The 22,564-nt window shown below is 37.3% G+C and overlaps 1 protein-coding gene across 8 annotated transcripts in view; it reads right to left on the reverse strand.

Annotated features, from left to right (window-relative positions):
- Positions 1–22,564, reverse strand: part of RSPO3 (R-spondin 3) — an 86,496-nt gene that overhangs the window by 58,979 nt on the left and 4,953 nt on the right. For 3 of the 8 annotated variants that reach the window (XM_053222274.1, XM_053222273.1, XM_053222272.1), the window contains 2 exons: positions 21,345–21,393; positions 18,227–18,333 (listed from right to left, as the gene is read on the reverse strand). The exons of 2 other annotated variants lie outside the window; for them this stretch is intronic. In XM_053222274.1, coding sequence (XP_053078249.1) covers positions 18,227–18,320 — 94 coding nt within the window. In that variant the 5' untranslated portion in view covers positions 18,321–18,333; positions 21,345–21,393. Of the gene's footprint in view, positions 1–18,226; positions 20,003–21,344; positions 21,394–22,564 lie in introns of those variants that run through there. 3 more of the 8 variants (XM_053222276.1, XM_053222275.1, XM_053222271.1) reach the window with 2 other exon arrangements.

The following is a 22,564-nucleotide window of genomic DNA, read 5'->3' on the forward strand; positions in this document are numbered from 1 at the left end:
AGCTATTTTCACTTTTGTCCTTTCTTCCATGTCCTCTTCTTTTGCAAGGATGTTCACATTGACTTGAAGCTTCTTGAAGGTAGGCATCTGGTCAGTCTTGATAATGTCTTCATAATTTTATTGATAATTCCCAGCTTCTACACAGGGCAGCTGCTTATTAAATGGGTTATCAGTGAAGAGTTTTTTATTACTGAAGAGATGAAGGCAGTAAATATAAAAGATAAGCTACTTATTTGTGTTTTTAAAAATAATAAAGATGTCAAAGAGGTAAACACTTAATAGAAAGTATTTATGATAACTGATTTTAAGTGGGATGTGCCTATAAACATCTGGTAAAGGAATAAAATTTCAAATCATATACACTTTGAGGATGCTTAATTATGAAATAAATCATTCAAAATAAAATAATAAAAGTTTTTCTAGGTGTATTTATTTCAGTTATCTATTCACCTAAAGAAAATGTAGACTTATTTTTTGCTTATGTAAGGATAGCACATTTCTATCATATCATTTCTAGATATCTATCATATCTATAATATCATATCTGTCTTGATTATTATGGAATCATTTTTAATATAGCATTATGGTCATGGAACGAGATGTTTCATGAGTCCTCTGAATGTTTGGAATTATTCACTTTAAGAAAAATCTAGTGTTAAAAATCTGAATTACTTGGCAGTCTCCTTTAAATTCTATTGAATCAACCCCAGAAAATATTGAGAGTCAATGTTTCTTATTTATTCATAAGTTAAAGAAGCCAAGGCAGAACAGACAATGCCTAATCTCCATAATCATTTGTTAGGTATAGACAGCACAATATGAGAAGCTGTTTGAATGGATATAATTACTTACTGGTACACAATACTCCTTTATATTCTCAAGTGATGATAACTGGATCAATATAGGTCTGTCATAGTCCTCCAATATTATTTCTGACTAGTAATTTGTTGAGAGAGCCATATGTTTATATGCACAAACATATATAGATTTTGATATTTCTGAAATACAGTGTACCATCAGATGGTGTGTGCATATGTGTATATATTGTATATGTAATTAGACGCACGATGTGCACACACTCTATATAGTTTTTAATTAAAGTCAATAGCACAGACATTAATTGACCTGAAGTAGTTAGGATAATAGAGTCTGTCACATCTTTTGTCCCAGTGAATCAACCTTGAACACTCTGAAAGTTTGTACCCACACCAATGGGTTCACAAAATTCCTAAAGTCTCAGAGAGGAATGTATTCACCAGCTGCTGAATAAAGCCCAGTTAGGGCTCCACCATTATTATGTGGGGAAAAAATACTGTTTTTAATGGAAACTATTTCTTTGAGAACTTGGAAAATCTTTCTCTTTCTCTTACTGAATAATAATTTCCTGAAGGGAGTCTAATATTTATATTCTATAAATACTTTAAAATAAAACCACAGTAATAACACAGACCTAACATTAAACAGCAATTAGCTAGACTTTCCACTAAAATGAAGCCAGCTCAAAATATTAAGAAAATGGCTAGCAAATGATGGCAGATATAGAATTCCTGAAATCTAAGCTATGATGAATATTTGGTAGCTAGATGCCAACTTGGTGGCCAATGGCTGGGCTTTGTCCATCCACAGTCTACAGAATTAGGACTAGAAATTAAAGGCAGCTGAAAGGGGCTGCATTATCTGTACATTGTGAAGACCATGATTAAGGTTTTCAACACAGATTTCTGATAACTTACTATGTGCCTAACAGTACACATGATATAGTAAATGTAGGAGTGAAGACATCTAGTTCCTGATTTTATGATGTTAATCAGTTAGTAAGCAAGTACACAATTAGATGCTTAAAGATTGTGATGGATGGTGTGAGTGAAATAAACAGGTGAATAAAACAGGGAATAACTCTGGGGAACTACTTTACACATAGCGGTCAGGAAAGGCACGTTTTAGAACGTCACTGTTGAGCTGGGACCTAGAGAATGAGAAGCAGTAAACTATGAAAACCTGAGGGAGGGAAGATATCCCAGGTGGATCACCAGCACGTGCAAAGATGTTAAGTCCATGAGAAAGAACCAGGCATAAGGAACAGCACAAGGGGAACCAATGAGGTTGCAGCAGTGGTATGCGATGAGGTTAAAGAAGGAAGGTAGAGCCAGATCCTAAAGAACCGTGTGGGCCAATGTAAATACCTGGGATTATATACCAAGTGTATTTAGACTTTGCGTTGCTAAGTGAATATCAGAAGGAAAGGAAAGAACACATTTTGCCTGACATAATTATTTACTTTAATTTTTGTTAATTTTATGGATCATAAAATGGAACAGCAACTTGTGTTCCTTGGAAACATGTTGTCTTACCAATTTTTATATTAGAGGAGAATGTTCTAACTAGCTACAAGATAGAGATTTACACTCTGATTCTTATCTTTGAAGAGAATGTACATCAATTTACATGTTCTTTGCTCTTGGAAACATTTCATTTCTCCTTTGTTTCTCCTATCTTTCTCTAGCAATAATTTGAGTTTGCTTTGGGGTTTTACATTTTCATTCTTTTTTTATTGGAGTGGAGTCATTCTTTTTTATTATAGAGGTGGTGGTAAAAATACACAGGGAAATTATGGAATTCATAATAGATCATAAGAACAAATAAACAGAATAAAAAATAAAATATTTTGTAATCTTGCATATACTCTTTTCTGCATTTTTCTGAATTCTTGCCATTAGTGATGCATACTGACAAAGTTTAGGTAATTTAGAGCAACAGCATTATAATTTTCACTTCTAATATAATATTTCTTTTAGAATCTCTATATTCTGTTCTTTTTTCTGTTAAATACATTAATAATCTGTGGGTTAATTCCCAAGTTCATTCTTCAAAAGTAGTGAAAGCCATATTAGTTTTCCTGTGACCTACCAGATAACTATAGTTGATTCTGCTGTTGACACTGCAACAGAAAGTATTTGTAGAACCAAAAATAGTGTTTTTTTCTTGACCACAAGTAGAAAATCTATGTTAAGGTTAATGCACCCTGCTACGGGTGTAAAATGTAAGGTACTGAATCAGCATCTCCAGCTGTTGCTAAGGAAGGGAAAGCTTCCCCTTTTCCAAGTGGCCATGTTCCCAAGTGGAGGTGAATAGAGGACAAGAGGGAGTGGATAGGGGTAAGGGAGACCCAGATTCTGTAGAGAGCCAGGACCTGTTGATGAGTTAGTGGGTGGTAATAACAGCATTTTTTCATGAGACAGATCCAACAGTGTTCTTCCAACAGTGGGAATCATTATGTACTCTGGTCTGGCTGAGAGTTCCATTCCTTTTTTTTTTTTTTTTTAACGTAGAGAATTAATTAGAAATCAACATAAACAGAAAATGTGATAGTTTAATGGTAATGAATCTGCATGGGTGTGATTCCATAACTACTAAGTTTGCATTCTTGAAAGAAACAAACTTCAGTTTGTGCTAAAAACAAACTCTACTTTGTTACATTATGAATAAACTTGGATCTTCTTGCCACATAGCATGCTAGAGCAGCATATCTGATGGCTGAAGTCTTAGTGTAAGCAAACAGCAGGCGAAAGACTTGTGGTATTTTAACAGGCACAAGAAGATGTGCAAATAGAGGGCATATCATTAAATAAATCCAGCTTTATGGGTCACATCTAAAATCCTGAGCAGAAAAAATAAGCGGTTTTTTCTCGTAGAGTCACAAAATTGCTGGCAGAACAGAAGGTGCTAGATATCCACCTTTGTGCATATGATACATTTTTGTGCATGGTTCACTGCATCACTACCTCATTCAGATATGGGCCTGCACACTTTCCAGAGCAGCACAGGGACTGGGAGGTAGAGAACTGGCTTTGGATTCATACACAGTTCTGACATTTACTAGCTGAATAACCAAAATTGATCTCTTCATCCAGCTACTCATTTTGACAATTGAACTGTCCAACATCTACATGCTTCTAGTTAGTGAGCATCCAAAGTTGAATAAAACCAATAATCTGTGTCAAGGAGTTCACAGTCTGGTTATTTAGACAAAAGTTGAGTAAGCTTTTTGAACCTAGGATTTCTCATCTGTAACAGGGGAATTTCTATTTGAATTAAGTGAGATCATATGTAAGCACCTAGCACTCTTATAGGCACTCATTACATGTCAGTCGTTTTACCCAAGAAGTACTAACTATAACCTTGTACTAGTTCCACTCTTACTCAAGACAGCTGTGAAGCTTTACTCAATAGTGACTCTCTCAAAACCCTTCAAGTAAGAAAACTGGAGAGAGGGCAGAATGCTGATGCTTCTTTCTAACACAGGTGATTTGGGGAAACTCAGGGAGCCTGGAACTCATTAACAGTCACAGGAAGGGGCTACTTTTTAAGGACCACAGACACAGCTTTTAATGAGTATCAGATATGGTAGCCTCACACAGCATTCTGGGCAACAAGTTCTCTGGGACTCTAGCAACCCACCTAAAACAAGGGCCTGCTTAAACAGGCAGAAAGAGGAAAGGCAAACCACAGAAATGATATCAGAATGGTGTAGAGATCCTGAAGGTCTATGCCAGTTAAGTTCTAAGACTGTACCGTGTGTAAAGTTGAGCTGAAGTACTTTTTAATAATGTGAATGCATAGACTTCATTCCAAAAGATTCTGATTCAGGAATGAAAAGGTGAGCCTGGGTAGTCGCATCTATATGCAGCACCCCAGGTGAATGCAACACCGGTGATACAGATACCCCACTTTTAGTATCACATCACTGCTGTTTTCACAAATAAGTACTTATTCAGTGATTACTCTTCTAGGACTGAAGACAAAACATGGTCTCTAACTCAAGAAGCCTAAGATATAGTTAGTATAACAGTCTTTTCATATTTTAAGGCCCATACATATACAGACCAGAAACTTAGTGCAACAGAAATTACAAGGCAGGAGAAATTACTGATGGTTCAGGTATCTGAAGGTGCCAGCCTGCAATTAGGAATAGTTATGAGACTTGAAGGAAAAGAAGACCTTAGACAAATGGGAAGCGGGGAAGAGAATGTTATGAGCAAGAGTGTTATGTATGAACACATAAAGAAGATTTGGGAGAATGGTGAATATAACTGGGGAATTTAAGAGGATTTTACAGTTGTTCCTTCCCTCTTAACTTTCAGATGAGAACACTGTGGTCCACATAATTAATTAGCTTCTAGCTGACAGAATCAGAAACCTTTGAAAGTTTAGAGGGATTTAGTTCAAACAGCTTCCCCAGAACAGTCCATTTAATTACGTCTAGTAAAACATATCTTATGATATTTGGGGGCAGCCAATATATTTATTTTACAGCATCTCTACATATTGAACATCTTAAAGCCTCTCCCATTAACCTGCCTGTCTTTCAGGAAGTTCTGGTACCATACAACACACCCAACACATTTTCTCCTTTTTCCTTAAGATTGTTTGTCAAACGAAGCTTGGTGTTTTGGATGGAAAGGTGGATAAGACCTAGGAGTCTGAAGTACAGTGAGAGACCATAAACAAAGTAAAGCCCGGGTGGTAAATATTATGTACAAGTCGTTGGCAGAAAGGAGACAACTAACCATCTGGAACCACCTACTTGGGAAACCTGACATCCAGGCTGGATTTTGAGAAACATGAGGAAACTGGCTAGGGGTTTCAATTTAATCTTATATATAACTTGAGGGAACCGTTTATAGACAAATCAGTGACATGATTTAATTTTGCTTTAAGCAAATACTCTGATGACAAAGAGAATAATTTCTGAGGAGGAGACACTAAAAGTTGAGTTATTAAGATATTATATTCTTACCTGGCACTGCTATTAGCTAAATTAGAATAGCATTAATGGGAAAATGGAAAAAAGAGGGCAGGATTTTAAAATTATTTCCAAAGAAGAATGGGCAAGGTTGACAGGATTTAACAATCAATTTTACATGGGTAAATGAAAAAAAATCTATAAATGGGTAAGCGAAAGAATAGTATTGATTTGGGGGTTTCTAACTGGGGAGATCAGGAACAAAATGATGTAATTAAAGGCGATAAAAGGAAAAAGAAATATCAAACTAGAAGGACAGGTGACTGAAGGAAGGAGAAAAGTACAAATGATTATATTGAGGTCCTAGGGGATTGGACTTGTCTTATTGTCGCTTTGTATCCCAAACTCATAGCCCAGGACTAGGCATATAAATGGGCTCATAATAAACCATAAAGAACAAATAAACCCCTTCATTTTATAAAAAATAATCCCCTCCCCCAAATCAAGAACTGAGACTTAGGAAATTTTGGTGACTTCACAAGGAAGGATCCCCTAGCCTTAGTGGCACTCTTCAGAGGTTTTTTGATTTCACTAAAATGTAAAATTTATGGAGAGAACTAAAGAGAGAAAAAATTAAGACCAAACATGAGGAGATGAATAAGAGGCTAAGGAGTTTACGTGAAGATAAACAAGGAACTGCCATGGATTTGAAAAATTATGGAATTTGAAGAAAAATTCATGTGTTGGGGCACCTGGGTGGCTCAGTCGGTTGAGCGTCCGATTTCGGCTCAGGTCATGATCTCACAGTCTGTGAGTTCGAGCCCCGCGTCAGGCTCTGTGCTGACAGCTCAGAGCCTGGAGCCTGCTTCGGATTCTGTCTCCTTCACTCTCTGCCCCTCCCCTACTCATGCTCTGTCTCTCTCTGTCTCAAAAATAAATGAAAATATTAAAAAAGAAGAAAAAAAAAGAAAAAATTCATGAGTTCTAGGAGTTCAGAAAACAAAGTTGAGGAGATTCTTCTAATACAGCATTTCAACCATCACACCTGAGCATGCATGAATTTAGGTATGGAAGCCAAGAGTTTTCCAAAGCCAGACAGCTAAAATGCTGGAGTTAACCTTAGTTTCTTATGGCATCAATATCTGATCACATTTTCCAGAGTTTGATATCATTCCCTGATGTTCAGTGCTGGTGAGTAGTCACTGTGGAGACAGGACCTAGAAAGTTAGTCATGAACACTGCCCAGAGTAGGAGCAAAGACACCAAAATTCCTCTGATTTTCCACCTTCCTCACTGGATAAGACACATTTTCCTGTGGTCCATTAGAAATAATCACTCTACATTGAGACTACAGAGCCAAAATCTTTTGTTATAAAAAAGAGATACAACCTGACTCACTTTGCATCCTATCACCACCAGGCATGTTGGATTGTACACTGTATCATGAGAAGGCACGCTAATCAACTTTTAGAGGGAGCTAATTTCAGAATCCAAATTCATTACTCTATATCTAACAAAAATACTAATTATAGACAGTGAATAGCAAAATGGAAAAGGTCTTTTTTAAAAAAACCATTTCACAGAGTATTACAGTAGCCCCCCCTTATCCACGGTTTTGTTGTCCACTGTTTCAGTTGTCTGTGGAAACCATGTTTTGGGAGCAGGTGATCCTTCTTCTGACACAGAGTCAGAAGGTCAGTAGTAGCCTGATGCTTATGTCATTCGCCTCACTTCATCTCATCACGTAGGCATTTGGTCATCTCACAGCATCACAAGAAGAAGGGGAGTAGAGTACAATAAGACATTTTGAGAGAGAGAGAGAGACAGAGAGAGAGAGAGAGAGAGAGAGAGAGAGAGCACATTTACGTAACTTTTATTACAGTATGATGTTCTTATTGTTCTATTATTGTTCTATTATTAGTTGTTATTGTTAATTTCTTGCTGTGCCTAATTCATAAATTAAACTTCATCATAAGTCTGTATGTGTAGGAAAAAACCAGTATATATAGGGTTTAGTACTATTCCTGGTTTCAAGCATCCACTGGGGAGTCTTGATGTGTCCCCTGCAGATAAGGAGGGACAACTGTATATTACAAAGAGTCTCTATTTTTAGTTTCTTTTAGTTTATAAAGACTATTAGGTGAGCCATGGGCTTAGAGTTTTATTTTTAGATTTGAAAGCATTTTTGGTCAGTCTTTAAAATAGCTTATTTAGCAGTCTTTCCCCACAGCATCTCTTTCCCCCTGGATGGGCTCACACATGAGTACTTAAAGGGAAAGAACCTTAATGATCCACCAATTCACCTTGTCAGCCAATAAGAATAATCTAATTTGTGAAAAAGATTTCCCCCAATTTATATGCCATTATTGTGAAATCCAAAGACATCATACTAATAGGAGGAACTTCACAGAAGATAAATGGGGATCGTGGCCATGCAGGAAAGGCTGTGGACTTGTTGTAAAACCAAACAAACATGCCCCTATCAGAAATTTGAGATTGAGTTCTGCTCAAATTTACTAGCTTTGTGATACTATACAAATCACTTAACATCTTTTGAGGTTCATCTGTAGAATGAGAATGGTAAAACCCTGCTCTGCCCATTTCACAAGGGTATTGAAAAAATCAAATAAGACAATGTTTATAAGCTGTACAAAATTATATTGATATGTTATAGTTAATAGTGGGCATAAATGATATTCTACCAACTCAGGGCCAGATTTGAATCTAACCATTCCCAAGAAGAGAATAAGAATACATTTGATGAGAAAATTGACAGCTATATTTGATGATAGTATGTGTAATTTGTTTGTTGTTTTAAATTGTGCCCCATCATGACTCATGTTAGACTAAGGCAACAGGTTATAGTAACTTTTTAGATTTGGATCTCATGGAGTACAGAAATAAAGAGATTGTGAAATAAGTGTTGATCCAGCGAGCAGATAATTCTCTTTGAAATGACCATTAATTATACAAATAAGAATCAGATTGCCAGAAGATCCATAGAACACTTCTTTGGAAGGCCAGCCTTGGAACTCTATGTGGCATTTTGTGTTACAGAACAGCAAGCCACAGGAGTTGTTTCTACTCCCTGGTCCACTACAAAGTGACTTCAGTCGACTGACTTACTTCTCTGGACTCTCTTTTTCTTCTTAAGTAATAGGAGGGGATTATGCTGCATACACTGCTTCCCGAAATCTTCCTACCTATGAAAACATGCTGTATATCAAATCCACATGTGCTCCTTCTCTAGTATTTTCTATTGAAATGGCACCAATCCAGTTGCTAAAGCCAGGAGTCTAGGAACCCCATCTCTACACACTCTTCCCTATGGATTCTATATCCTTAACCAAGACAGCTCATATGTTTCCATTTCCCACCACCACTACTGCTACCATTTAGCAATTACACAATACACACACACACACACACACACACACACATATACACACAAATATATATATATGCAAATATATATATATTTAAAAAATTTTTTATTTACATTTGAGAGAGAGACGGAGACAGAGACAGTGTGCGAGCAGGGGAAGGGCAGAGAGAGAGGGAGACACAGAGTATGAAGCAGGCTCCCAGCTCTGAGCTGTCAGCACAGAGCCTCCACGCGGGGCTTGAACTCATGAACCGTGAGATCATGACCTGAACCAAAGTTGGATACTTAACCAACTGAGCCACCCAGGTGCCCCTGGAGTGATCTTTTAAGAACAATAGTTCTGATCTTATCAGGCCCCTGCTTTAAAAACAACTTAAAGCCTTCTCATTGCTCTCCTCAAGCAACCACTGCTGACAACGCAATTTACTCTCTCTCCAGTTCATTTCTTGTCTGAGTAGCCATTTGTGGTACCATCTCAGCTGTAGAGAGAACTCTCCATTTAAAACTTCTCTGGCTTTCTCTTCTTGATGAAAAGCAGAGTGTAACGGGAAAGCTGTGCTTTAAGTTAGAAGATCTGGGTATACTCTTACTTGTACCATTGTTGGCTGTCACTTTGGTCAGTTCCTTAATGGTTTTGAGCCTCAGTTTCTTCACTTATAAAACAAACTATATCGTGAGATTGTTGTGAGGTTTATAAGAGATAATACATATAAAAACACCTGGATATTTACCTTTCTTTACTCAAAAGCTTTCACAAGTTAGCAATAACACACAGAAAAGAATTGGATCATGCTACTTTCAAGGCTCTGAATTCTGGCAACTGACATCTTTAAAGCTATCAATTGATGTTAGGAAAGGTCATCTGCAGACTTACATAAGAAATCCAAATAACATGTTGATATGAGTTTACCAAACTGGTGCTTTAAGCAGATCAGATTACACGTTCCATGTAGTGGTCAAGGGGTTACCATAAAAGGTTTGAAAAATGCCTCTGTGAGATGGACAAAAATGCACTATTTTTAAACATACAATATTTTAATATTTGTTTTGTAAGAGTAATTCCAGTTAGGGAACTAGTGGGAAAGTTCAACTATAGAAATTAGTCAATGTGCTGAAAATGGAAATTTGCTCAGCTAAACTATGCCACTCCATTACAAGCTTTACCTAACAATGCCAACTGCGTTTACAGTACGCATAGCATACTTCCTATGATTGTCACAAATGTCATGCTAAACTATGGCTCTTATTCATTGGTCATAAATTCTCAGACAAGATAATACTGGGAGGCCCAATAAATTCCAGTGTTTTCAGTTGATCTTCCTTCCACCTTCCTGCTTCGTCCTCACTCTTCACATGCTATCTGGTACGCTTATTTCTCAGAGAAAAATCTGAATGTGCGTTGGCTCATTTATGAATGATCTCATTAATTTCCAATTCTGTTTAAACAAGCCTTAAGAAGAAATGCTATACAGCTTGGAAAGAGTGTCTAACAGCTCTGATTTATCTTCAGCTGAATAATGTTTAATTCGAGTTTTATATTTTCTTTCCTTAACCACTGTGACATGCCACAAAGGCAGGTTGTATGTGTGCTTTGCTCACTTTTGTAATGTCAGAACATCCTAAATGTTCAATAAATGGCTGTTGAATGAATGAATTTATGCTGTTTCAATGAGGACTAAGTTTAATCTCAATTTTTCGTCCTATTTTTTTCCCCAATAGAATTTCTTTTTCACTGGTTAGCTTTAAAAACTTATGCTCTAAAAAACTCCATGGAAGTATGAGGAGAAACTCATGCCTTTGAATTGAAGCCCTAAGTCCATACTGAAATTGTGACAGACAACTATCTACCTAAGGGAACAGCATGCTACAAGAAGGAAAAGGCAGAGTTCTTTGATTTTCCTGTTGGAGGAAATATTTTGCAGTTCACATTACATCTCCTGCTTTCAGATAAGTGAAAGATTATGAGTCTTATTTTATAGTGTGTGCAATGGAATCGTAGACTAAATAAATGTTTTTTCTAAATTATACAGCAGAATATTATTAGAAAACAATCTACCTGCCCCCTAATCTGGGATTTCTTGAACTATAGTGCAAACTCAAGAAGATCTAGGTCTAAAAATGGCAATTAGAAAGATGTGATTTTTCTGCAATGAAGGTTATGAAGTTTCCATTTCTTCTCCCTTAAATATCTTTTTATTGGGGTGCCTGGGTGGCTCGGTTGGTTGAGCGTCCGACTTCGGCTCAGGTCATGATCTCATGGCTTGTGAGTTCGAGCCCCACATAGGGCTCTGTGCTGACAGCTCAGATCCTGGAGCCTGCTTCAGATTCTGTATCTCCCTGTCTCTCTGCCCCTCCCCCACTCATGCTGTCTCTCTTTCAAAAATAAACATTTTAAAAAATTTAAAAGTATGTATCTTTTTATTAATTTCTCTGCTAAATTTGGATGAATGTAGGATTCAAGTGGCATTCAACTAAAGACTCAGCAGTGAATGATTGTTATTACATGATTGAAGCAAAACAAGGAAAAGTAAAACCCCACTGCAGATATTTTAACATTATTTACATAGCATCTTTTTATTTTACATCTTTTTATTTACATAGCATCATAGTGCTTTTCCACAGGGGAAAAAAAATCCAGGGCTCCTGGGTGACTCAGCCGGTTAAGCGTCCAACTTTGGCTCAGGTCATGATCTCACAGTTCCATTCGTGAGTTTGAGCCCCTTGTTGGGCTCTGTGCTGACAGGTCAGAGCCTGGAGCCTGCTTCAGATTCTGTGTCTTCCTCTCTCTCTGCCCCTCCCTCTCTCACACTCTGTCTCTCTTTCCCTCAAAATAAATAAACATTAAACAAGCATTTAAAAAAATCCTACTCCTATAAAGAAGGCAAACTGCGTATATTAATGAGAAATCTTAGATAGTGATACCAGTGAAGGAAATGAATTAAAATTAAAGGTTTTTAGATTATAGTGGAGGCCTTAAATCATCAAAGGCAAGGAGAAACAATAACTAGTCTACAGGATGTATACCTTTTCTAGTCAAGTATGATAGTAATCATCAATAGTGTAGAATTAGTTTTAAATTCAGTCAGTGAAGGCTCTGATGCTTTAAATTACTTAGCTGTGTTATCCCTTAGCACATAATAAATACTTCCAAATGCCATGCAAACAGGAAGGCACAGAAGTGGAACATGAGTGTGCTTCTACCCCCTGAGGTAGGGTACCATCCTATTTTAACAAGTGGTATTTGTATAAGCACTAGAGCCCAGCTGTTATCCCCTCTAATAATCTTTAACAATATATAAACCAGATCTTATATAAGATAGGATCTCAGATCTATTATTACTTTGTTTTGGAGGGAAAGGGAGAAATAGCTAAGAACTGCATTTGAACCTGCTGATAAAGAGATCTGTAATTACCGCCCCCCCCCATCTTTTATAAACCATTAAAACACCAGTAGCAAATTTTTATTATTTTCAATTTAAATTAACTCATTTCTCCTACATTCTGTGCAAATTGAACCATGTCTCTACAACAGCAACTTAAGACAATATTTTTCAGTTCACATTACATACAGTTACATGTAATTCCTGTCTTGATTCTTTTTCCCTTAGTCTTTTCCAGTGTATTGGAATCTGTGCATCAGATAGCATAAGGCCTGCTGTTGCAAACATTAATAAGATCTATCATTTAGGAGCAGTTACTTACACTTTGTTTAATCTCTAATGGAAAGGATTTCTCTAAATATTTACACCAGAACAGTTGTCAGAATGAATCCTGCAAAATTGCTGGCATACTCCCAGAAGCAGGGAACTGGTAGGGGGAGGGGAGATTCCTGGTCTCTGGTCGTATAATTTTAAGCAGCCCTAGAATTTCAGGGAGCTGCTTGATAGAATATGAAGGGTTTGTATTAACAAAAAGGTACTTCAGTGTGCAGACCAATTCAAGTAAAGTATCTCAACAGCCACTTTCATTTATTGCTCTTGTAAAAATGACTCTCCATTTGCTTCAGGTTTAAAGTAAAGGGATTATTTAGGTTTCAGAGACCCAGTAAATGAATTGTATACGAGAAGAGAAACTTGTACAAGAAGTGAGAAGAAGCACCAGACTTACTCTGTGCAATAGTTCCCAATGTGCTTAATACATAGAAATGACTTGTTGGTTCCATGAATTGCTGAGTGTGAGTTAGCATGCAAGAGTTAGACAGGAGAGAACTGAAATCTGCCAAGATAAATGCAGCAGTGTTTTATAAATTAACTCGGCTGTCTGTGTGTTTGTTTTTTCTTTGGAAGATTCTAAAATTAAGACTGTTCAACTCGTCTTCGTAGTGGTTTAGAATTTTGAGAGTGTTTGAGGAAGTGATTTGGGGCTAGGGTAGGGTAGAGAAAATATCCTACGTTGGAAAATCCTGCCAATTTTCATTTAAAATGTGTTCTTACCTGAAGAACAATAGTACTTTTGCCCCTCAGCCTATTAATTTAGTAATTTGGTTAAAAATTATTACATAAAGGTTTCTGGGCTTGTACATTCTCCATTTATAGTATGGATAATATATTAAGTTCAGAGGCAGTTTTTAATGAATTTCTGGAATTTCAGTGAGATGTGCACATGGATGCTGAAAATGGCAGTGGTAGCCTGAAATGGTTGGGAATTTCTTTTCCTGGAACTGTCCTTTGATTTATCAGAAATTAAACTTTGACGTATGGGCTCATAATGCTCACAAGTCTGAAAACACATATGAATCAGGGCTGGGCCCTGGAACCTCAGTTCAGTAGTGGGTAGAATGGCACATGCTATTGATTATTGATACCAGGGCCAAGTATGCATCGACAAGATCCTGTAAGTTTAACTGGCTTCCTAGGAAATCCCACTGATCTCTGTTAAAAGCTTGGGTCTACATCAAGCCCTGGATAGAACTGGAAAGCTGGGTGGATGTCTCAGAAATATGCTATAGGAAAGAGAGACTGACTCCTCTTTATGGTAGAGGCTAAGAGATACCTCAAGAGTTTTTCTGAGGATGGCATGAAGTGAGTGGGTGAATAGAGGTCAGGGTGGCTAAAGATGCCACCTGTGGGGTTTCTTGTTACCAAATAGTAATGAAGGCCCTTTTGGACTTAGGTCAACAAGTTGGTCATAAATTAGAAAGACAATACTGAATTTTGTAAGAAGCAAATATTCAGCAGCTCAGTATGTGCTCATATAGCTTGTGGCCAAGCAGCATTTGTCTCTATCTTTTGTATTTCATGGCAGAAATGACATGCCATCCAAAGGTAGTGACAAGAGTAAGTAGAGGTCACAGTTCTGCTGCTAAATTTCCAAAAATTAAATTTTTCTATTCTTAGATTATCTCATAGTCCAATTCAAGACCAAAGAAAATCAAATATACAGTGCTACCAAATTGGTAATATCATATTGTCTAGAGGTCATTGTATCTCTTCAAGGTGCACAGTGCATGAGGCCAAGGTTTATTTGCCAAATGTTACCTGGACATTGCCACTTGCCAGAGAATGCTGGCCAGAAAAAGAATCTGACTGCCTGCCTCTCTACGGATTTAAAGTAAGCAATATCTCCCAGCCACATGTTTAAACAAAAAGAGCTAGTGATCCAAAGTCACAGAAGTATTGAAATAATCTGAAATTATTCTGAATCATAAAAGAATGTGAAACTTCCCCCATTTAAGGACAGTGAACAGTGGGAACTCTGTGTCTTTGTACAATTAAAGATCCATCACATAGAGTGACGGAGTATCCTTTTTGGATATTTGAGGCAATTGCCAATAATTTCAAAGGTGAACTTTCACTTAGGTTATTAAGCACAGATATATTTGTGTTACGTGAATATTTTCCTACAGAAATGTTTAGCAGTCTTCTAACTTCTAACATATTACAAGTTTAAAATCAGAGCACCACTTATTGATAACTTCTCCTTAGCTACTATGGCATCATGTTTCTAAGTGGTATTCTTTTCAGTACAAGAAATTGTAAGTGTACTCTTGGCCCTTTCCTAGCTCTGGAGGTTTTAGAACCCCTGTCCTGGAAATGTACTATGATTTTCTTATTTCCAAATGTTACTTCAGTAATATTATATCTAACTTGAACTTAGGGTGTTTACAAGGATCTCTTCCCTTCCCATCCTAATCAGACACCTCTTCTACAAAGCCTCAGAGTAAGCTTTTTAGGTTCTTCTCATCTACCAAGGATGGGAAGGAGAGTACTTGCAGAGCAGCACGAGCTCCTTGTGTGTGCAAATGCACCCCTGCAGGCAGACAAAGTAGTTGTCAAGTTGATGGTGACATGAACTGTGGTGTATACCGTGTATGCCAGTGGCACAGTTTCATCTCTTGCATGCTTAGGGTGAATAATCTATTGAAGAAAAAAAAAGTGGTGGAAAAGCACTGTTTTCTGGTGGATTTCCTGCTCTCTGTAACTCATGATTGCTCCCAATCCTTAGGGACAAGTAACTAGGTCTGACCACAGAGCAATGGCTCGAGTGTGCTGTGATGACCCTCCTCCCAAGAAGCCTGGCTTTCCTCAGTCTAATTACTTTTGGCAATTGTGGTTATTGGGATTTGGCCTGGTGACTCACCAGAACCCAAATTCTCCCAAGGAGCCCCCTTAACAAGCCGAATTAAGTCTGACAGGAAGCCCAGACTTCCACTTCACTTTTACATGGAGATTTCCCTGGTTTATGACAAGGTTTGAAAATCCTTCATTGACTGGAAAAGAATAATAGATGAGATGTAATGAAGATAACCACCCACAGAAGAGCACATTAGGACAGAAGTAAAAAGCAGTAAGTTCATAAGTAAACAACCTACCACAAAACTTAACCCATTAACATGGAGTTAAAGTATGCTATTTATAGTAATTTTACTCACCAACAGTAGTCAATCTAAAGTTAGTCAGCAATTGTTGAAACTATAAAAGAAAGGAATGTTTATTTCTTTTAGGCAGTTTTCTAACCATTACGTGTGTTCTAAAAACAAAAAGGGCTCGAGGGCACATTACCAATCACTTGGTAAGACATGAAAACAGTTGTTTATTATTAAGAAGCTTTGAAAAAAAATTTTGGTATGGCTGATACCCCATCTTCTATCCATTTACTGCCTCACTCACCCACGGAGGAGTTCAGCAGCAAGCAGGCTCTCCTCTGGGTGCACGTCGCCCAGCAGCAATGTTCTTGACCTGTGAAGTCAGTGTTAAACACACTACCATGTCCTACTGTGTGCACTTTGCTCTCTTTTCTTAGACTCTTCAGCTGAAACAATTCTCTGTCAGATAGTCTGGTGTGTTCTGGTCAGTGCCACAGGTTTAATTAACAATACTCTATTGATGAACAATATGGGGCTATCAGACTACTTGTATATTTTAAACTACTACCTGCTCAGAGGACATATATCTCATCTCTTGTCATGCCTCACACAAGTGCATTTTTTCTGTCTGACCTCCATGAAACTGGCATTGTTTTTAACAGCTGCTTGGCTGTAATAGTTATTCTTGTTTTTAAATGTTTACTTATTTATTTTTGAGAGAGAGAGCCTGAGAGTGGGGAAGGGGCAGAGAGAGAGAGAGAGAGAGAGAGAGAGAGAGAGAGAGAGAGAGATAGAGAATATATCCCAAGCAGACTCTGCAGGGTCAGCACAGAGACCGACTCAGGGCTCGAACCCACGAACCATGAGATCATGAGCTGAGCCATGATCAAGAGTCGGGAAGCTTAACCAACCTAAGCCACCCAGGTGCCCCTGTAATAGTTACTCTTGAATTAAGGGTTCAACAGTAGTTCTCAGTCTTGGGTGCAAATTAGAATCACCAGGGCTACTTTTGAAAATACAGATGTCCAGGCCCATCCCCAGAGATTGTTTCATTTGGCCCAGGGTGGAGTCTGGCATTAGCTTTTTGTTTTGTTTTATTTTAAAGATTCCCCAGGTGATTCTAATTTGAAATCAGGGTTGAAAATCACTGTACCAAGGCCTATAAAGCAAGAATTTGGAGTGGAGGTTACTGTTAATACTCATGGTAAAAGTAATGTAACTAGCAGATTTTATGAAACACCGTAAAGATAACTTTTCTGGAAAACAAAAACTAGCCAGTGAAATATCTATTGTGCTTGTAAATTACATAAAAGGTTTTTGATATTTAACTGCAAAATTATAGACTTTCCCACATCTTCATGCCTAAGTTAATCTTCTCCTGGATATGCACACGGTACATGAGAAGAATAATCTCAAAGTATTTCATATAAGATGTGCTACTCTATTGCTTCTAATGAAAAAATCAACAACTTTTTATTTTTAAAAACCATCAGTAGGGCAAATTTAAGGAAAGGGAGCAAAGGGGTAGAAATAAAGAGAAGTGGGAGAAAGTACTAAAACACCAGAAATGACCTCTATAGTAAATGTTGGGGAAGCAGCTGTGGTTTATTAAAGGAGGAAGAAGAAAAAAATGAGCAAAGAGAGAGTAAGGGAAAGAAAAGGTGAGCTGAGGTTTGAGAAAATACACCTATTACCGCCCAAGTAATAATCCCAGGAGTCGAGGAGATGTGAAGAAATCAGGGAAGGACATGGGCTTTGGAACCAAACCTGGGCTGAAATCCCAGGTCCACCACATTTTTGTTGAGTGCTGTTAGGCAACTAACATGAGACTATTGGTACCTTCCTTACAGGGTAAGTGTGAACGCTAAATGAGATAACATTTGCAAAAACATCAAGTACAGGATCTGGCACTCACAGGTGATTAAAACATGGCAGCTATTTTTTTTTTTTAAGTTTATTTATTTTGAGAGAGAGAGAGAGCGAGCTGTGGAGGGGCAGAAAGAGAGGGAGAGAATGACAATCTTAAGCAGGCTCCACACTGTCAGCACAGATCCCGATGCAGGGCTCCAACCCATGAACCATGAGATCATGACCTGAGCCAATGTCAAGAGCCGAAAGCTTAACCAACTGAACCACTCAGGTGCCCCAAAACATGGCAGCTATGTAGATAATAATCAGTATCTCAACACTCATGTTAATAAGTATAAATGTATAGTAAAATAAAAAATATATGAATATAACAGTGGTCTGAGGACTACGAAACTATTGTTTGCCACAAGGCATTTACACTCACTTTGGTGTGACATTTTTGTCTCTTTTGTATCAGTAAAATGTGACCAATACGCCTTTCCTTCTGTGAAAGCCTTTATCAAGATGACTGTGTTCATACCTGTGACATCCCTTTGAATCAGAAAAGAACATAACAATGAGAAAATAGCTGCTCTTTTTCTTACCAACTTATCAAGCATATGTTAAAAAAACAGTGTTCTAAAATAAGCATCTCACAAATTCTGTTATTTTATATTGTGTGGTGGTGGTTTGTATTATGTGGTTATAAAATGGGGGCTGCTTTACCACTTGCTTTCAGGAATGTGCTTTGTATTGGGGTATAATTATAAATATGCTTACCAGCTAGTTTTCTGAGGACAGTTTTTAGGAGTGAATATAGTGCATTGCATTATTGTGTATTCATTTTAGAAAGATGTTTTAACATAACTTAATTGAATCCTATGCCCAAGCCAAGTGCTCAGAAGAGAACTAGAAGAACAGACACACTGGAAAACACTACCTGTTTCTGATACAGAAGGTCAAAATTGAATAGGAGGAGAAAGAGGGTGGGGTCCTAGCTGTTACTAGGGCTGGGTAACTACACAGAAGAGATGTTGCAGAGGGAATCCACACACTGTCCAGAGGGACTCGGCTCCTTTAAGTTCCGCCCTATCCTCAGAACCACTGATTATAAGAGAGCACAATTTGGAGAGAAATCTGCTTGAAAGGAGAAGGCCACTGTTATGAGGAGATGCTGTTATGAGGAGATCCCAATGGAATGATTTTTTAAAAAGCATTTTTTACACCTTATGGGAACATATCTTTCATTATCATAAAGTTTCTTAAGTCTCCTGTGATCTGTGGCTAGGTAAGACAATTCCACAGGTGATAAGATTTCCAAGTATGATGTCCAGTTGCATGATTTGGCAACTTAAAATTGCAGTTCAGGGGCACCAGGGTGGCTCAGTCGGTGGAGCATCTGACTCTTGATTTCGGCTCAGGCCATGATCCCAGGGTTGTGGGATTTAGTCCCAAGTCTAGCTTCACGCTCAATATGGAACCTGCTTAAGATTCTCCCTCTGCCCCTCTCCCTAACTTGTGTTCTCTTTCTAAAATAATTTTTAAAAATGCAGCCCAGTGACCATTCTCTTATAAAAATGAGAAACTGCAGTTAAGAATGATATATTAGATTCTTTAAAATACAGAAAGTACCTTAATCTTATTTTGATTCTACCAATAAGAGTGAGTCTCAGTGTCAGCTATGCAAACCCTTTTAATAATAAATACGGCACCACTAGACTTTATTTCATGCATTCAACTATCTCCTTTATGTGACTGCAAAATACTTATCTTCAGCCCTGACACTCTGAAACTTTGATTCTGAGCTACTAGATGCTCTACTGGCCCTCAAACAAAACATAGCTCAAAAGAAAAATAAGTTTCCTACTCAGTCTGCTTCTCTCACTTTCCCATCTTTTTGTTCATCTCCATTACTTTTCCATTCACCCAATTCTGAGTCCTTATACTACAAAGTTTACCGCCAAATGTGTCCATGTCTTTTCCCTTCATATCCAATTAGTTGCCAAGACCTATACATTCGATCAATAGAAAATATGTGCTGTATACACACCCTTGCTCAATCAGTCACTATCATAACACAGGGCCTTATTATCTTAAACCTGGGCCACTGTAATTGCTTCTTCCATTCCAGCACAGGCCACTTCTGAAAGCCTGCCATGGTAGGGGAGCTCTGCAGGATCTCTCTAGCGCATTCCAAACCAGCTCCCCAGGCACCCCAAGACTCAAGGACAAGATAGGCCTGCTGAAGACTGAGTATGCTGACTGGTGCTATGGCTACAGTTCTGGGGCACTAGAAATTGTGAAGAATGAAATATCATAATTAATTCAGTCTGTACTTTGATAAGGTACTTACAAATTAATTTTTATATGCATTTGCTTATAATAAATGAATACTTATAGTTGTTTGCATTCTCAATCTTCATCCACTAAACTTAGTTGAAAAGGACAACTAAGTTTAGAAGAACTGTTTAACTCCCTAGCCATGATTTACGTTCTCAAGCCAAAAGATGATAAGTTGAAGAGACTGTAGGAATCACTTACAATTTTTCAATCAACCACCCTATTTCACAGATGAGGACTTACAACCTAGTGTGGTAAAGGGACTTGCCTGGGTCATCCAAATATTAGTAGCTATGCTGGATCTAGAACCCAGTTCTTCTACTTCCCAGTCTACTTTTCTCCACCACACCCTGGGGATTCTCCCTCATTGGCATCTTAAAAAAATTTTTTTTAACGTTTTTTTATTCCTGAGAGAGAAGGAGGCAAAGCATGAGTGGGGTAGGGGCAGAGAGTGAGGGAGACACAGACTCTGAAGCAGGCTCCACACGGGGCTCGAACTCACAAACTGTGAGATCATGACCTGAGCCGAAGCCAGAGGCTCAACTGACTGAGCCACCCAGGCGCCCCTCCCTCATTTGCATCTTAGGTCCCAGTCTCTACCATGAATTTATGATGCTTGCTATTCATCAAATTCTTAAATGTCAGATGGACTGCCAATCAGGTAGTGTTTCGAAGACTGGACTAGATTTTTGCATAAGGCATAACGACAGCTAAAAGCTATTAAATACATATTTAACTGGGCAATCATATTCTGTAGTACCACTGAATTTTCTCTATAAAACTTCCAGAAGAATTTTAATGACAGCAGATGGCAACTAGGTCCTTTGCCAAGATAACAAAGAAAGTAGAAATGCTCTTATAAGAGGCACCTGTAACTGTATTTTTAAAATGAATTTTTGAAATTATTCAAACTTTTCAAATGTGAAAATGTAGGTATTTTGCTCAAAAGTTTCATATTGTTGCAAAGTCTTTGGAGCAGAAAATGGGATTTCATGGTACTCAATGGCACTTGGACATTAAACATTCTCAGCACCCCCGCAATCCTTGAGAATGGAACATTCCATTCTTTTTGGTATTGCTGGATCAGTACTTTAAGCAGAATGCTAGTATATTCCTGAATGGAAATATCTGATGGGTGGGATTAAATAAATAGAAAAAATGGGCAGTAAATTTTACAGATGTACATTTCACACTTCATGTTTTGCAAAGCATTTCAAACTTACTAGGTTGTCCAACAGATGGTAAATTTAAGATAATCCAATCATTTTAAACCTGAAGAAAAAAATCCACAATTAAGAAAGCAATCCACATTTTCCCTCAAAATCAAAAAGCAAGCTAAAAAAGTCTATATAATTTATGATGCAACACTTTTCAAATGATCATTCTCAAAAGCATGCCAATGTAAAATGCACTGTTCAGAGAAGAAATAGCTCTAACCAAGTAAAACATGTAATTTCAACACACTGTCTTGCATGATCCTTACCATGCTCTCAGAACTGAATGATGTTTTCCTAATGGTAACCAAAGTTGAATCTTACATTTCATGAAATATAATACCCATTCTGATGGCATTTCAAGAATTCACTACTTGGAAAACGATTTTTGGGAGGTGGGATGAGTGGACAGTGGGAAAACAGGAAGAAAGGTTAGGACAACATCCAAAATGAAACATTTAGATGGAGATAAAGCAGGAAAAGATGATATAAGAAATAACAATATGTAGAATAGTTTTATTTTTTGACACCTCATTCTTACAATTTCAGAGGGACCATTTGGTCTTTAATTCCATTTAAGGTTCTGACAACTGTACACAGTATATACATAGAATTTAAAAGAATGACTGCATTAAAATATTAATGGGAAAATATTTTTAGATATTTAGTAGCAATCTAGAGATCTCTGTCCAGATTGAAATAGTCTAAAATGATCAAATGACTAATAAATTTGTTTTGCAGTATCGTGGCATGTATGGTTTCCCCATAATAACTTGAAAATCAAATGTAAGTACATGTTTTAATTTCCATTCATTGCTTTCTGGAGACCTAATTTGTAGAATATTAAATTATGTGTAAAATATTTAGTGGAGAAATTATTTAGAAAAATTTTTCTACTTATAAGTTGGAATACTGTTCATATTTCATGCTTAGAGGAACAATGAAATGATATTAAGTCAATTTCACACTCATTCTTACATTCTTAATTACTTTTCATGGAATAGCTCGGGATTAAAAACACAATATTTAAAAATTAATCATTCTTAATGTTCTAAGTAAAATCCTTCTATTAAAGTAATAAACAAGGAATTAAAATAGTTAACAAAAAGATATTTTAAGAAATAACTCTGATAGTATAATAGTGACTATATCAGAATTTACAAAAATAAATGTCTTTTGAGTGTCTTTAGATACTGCCATTACTGCCTACGAGTTTAAATTTGTTGCTT

This window comes from Acinonyx jubatus, chromosome B2 (genome assembly GCF_027475565.1).
Source record: "Acinonyx jubatus isolate Ajub_Pintada_27869175 chromosome B2, VMU_Ajub_asm_v1.0, whole genome shotgun sequence".
NCBI classification, from domain to species: domain Eukaryota; kingdom Metazoa; phylum Chordata; class Mammalia; order Carnivora; family Felidae; genus Acinonyx; species Acinonyx jubatus.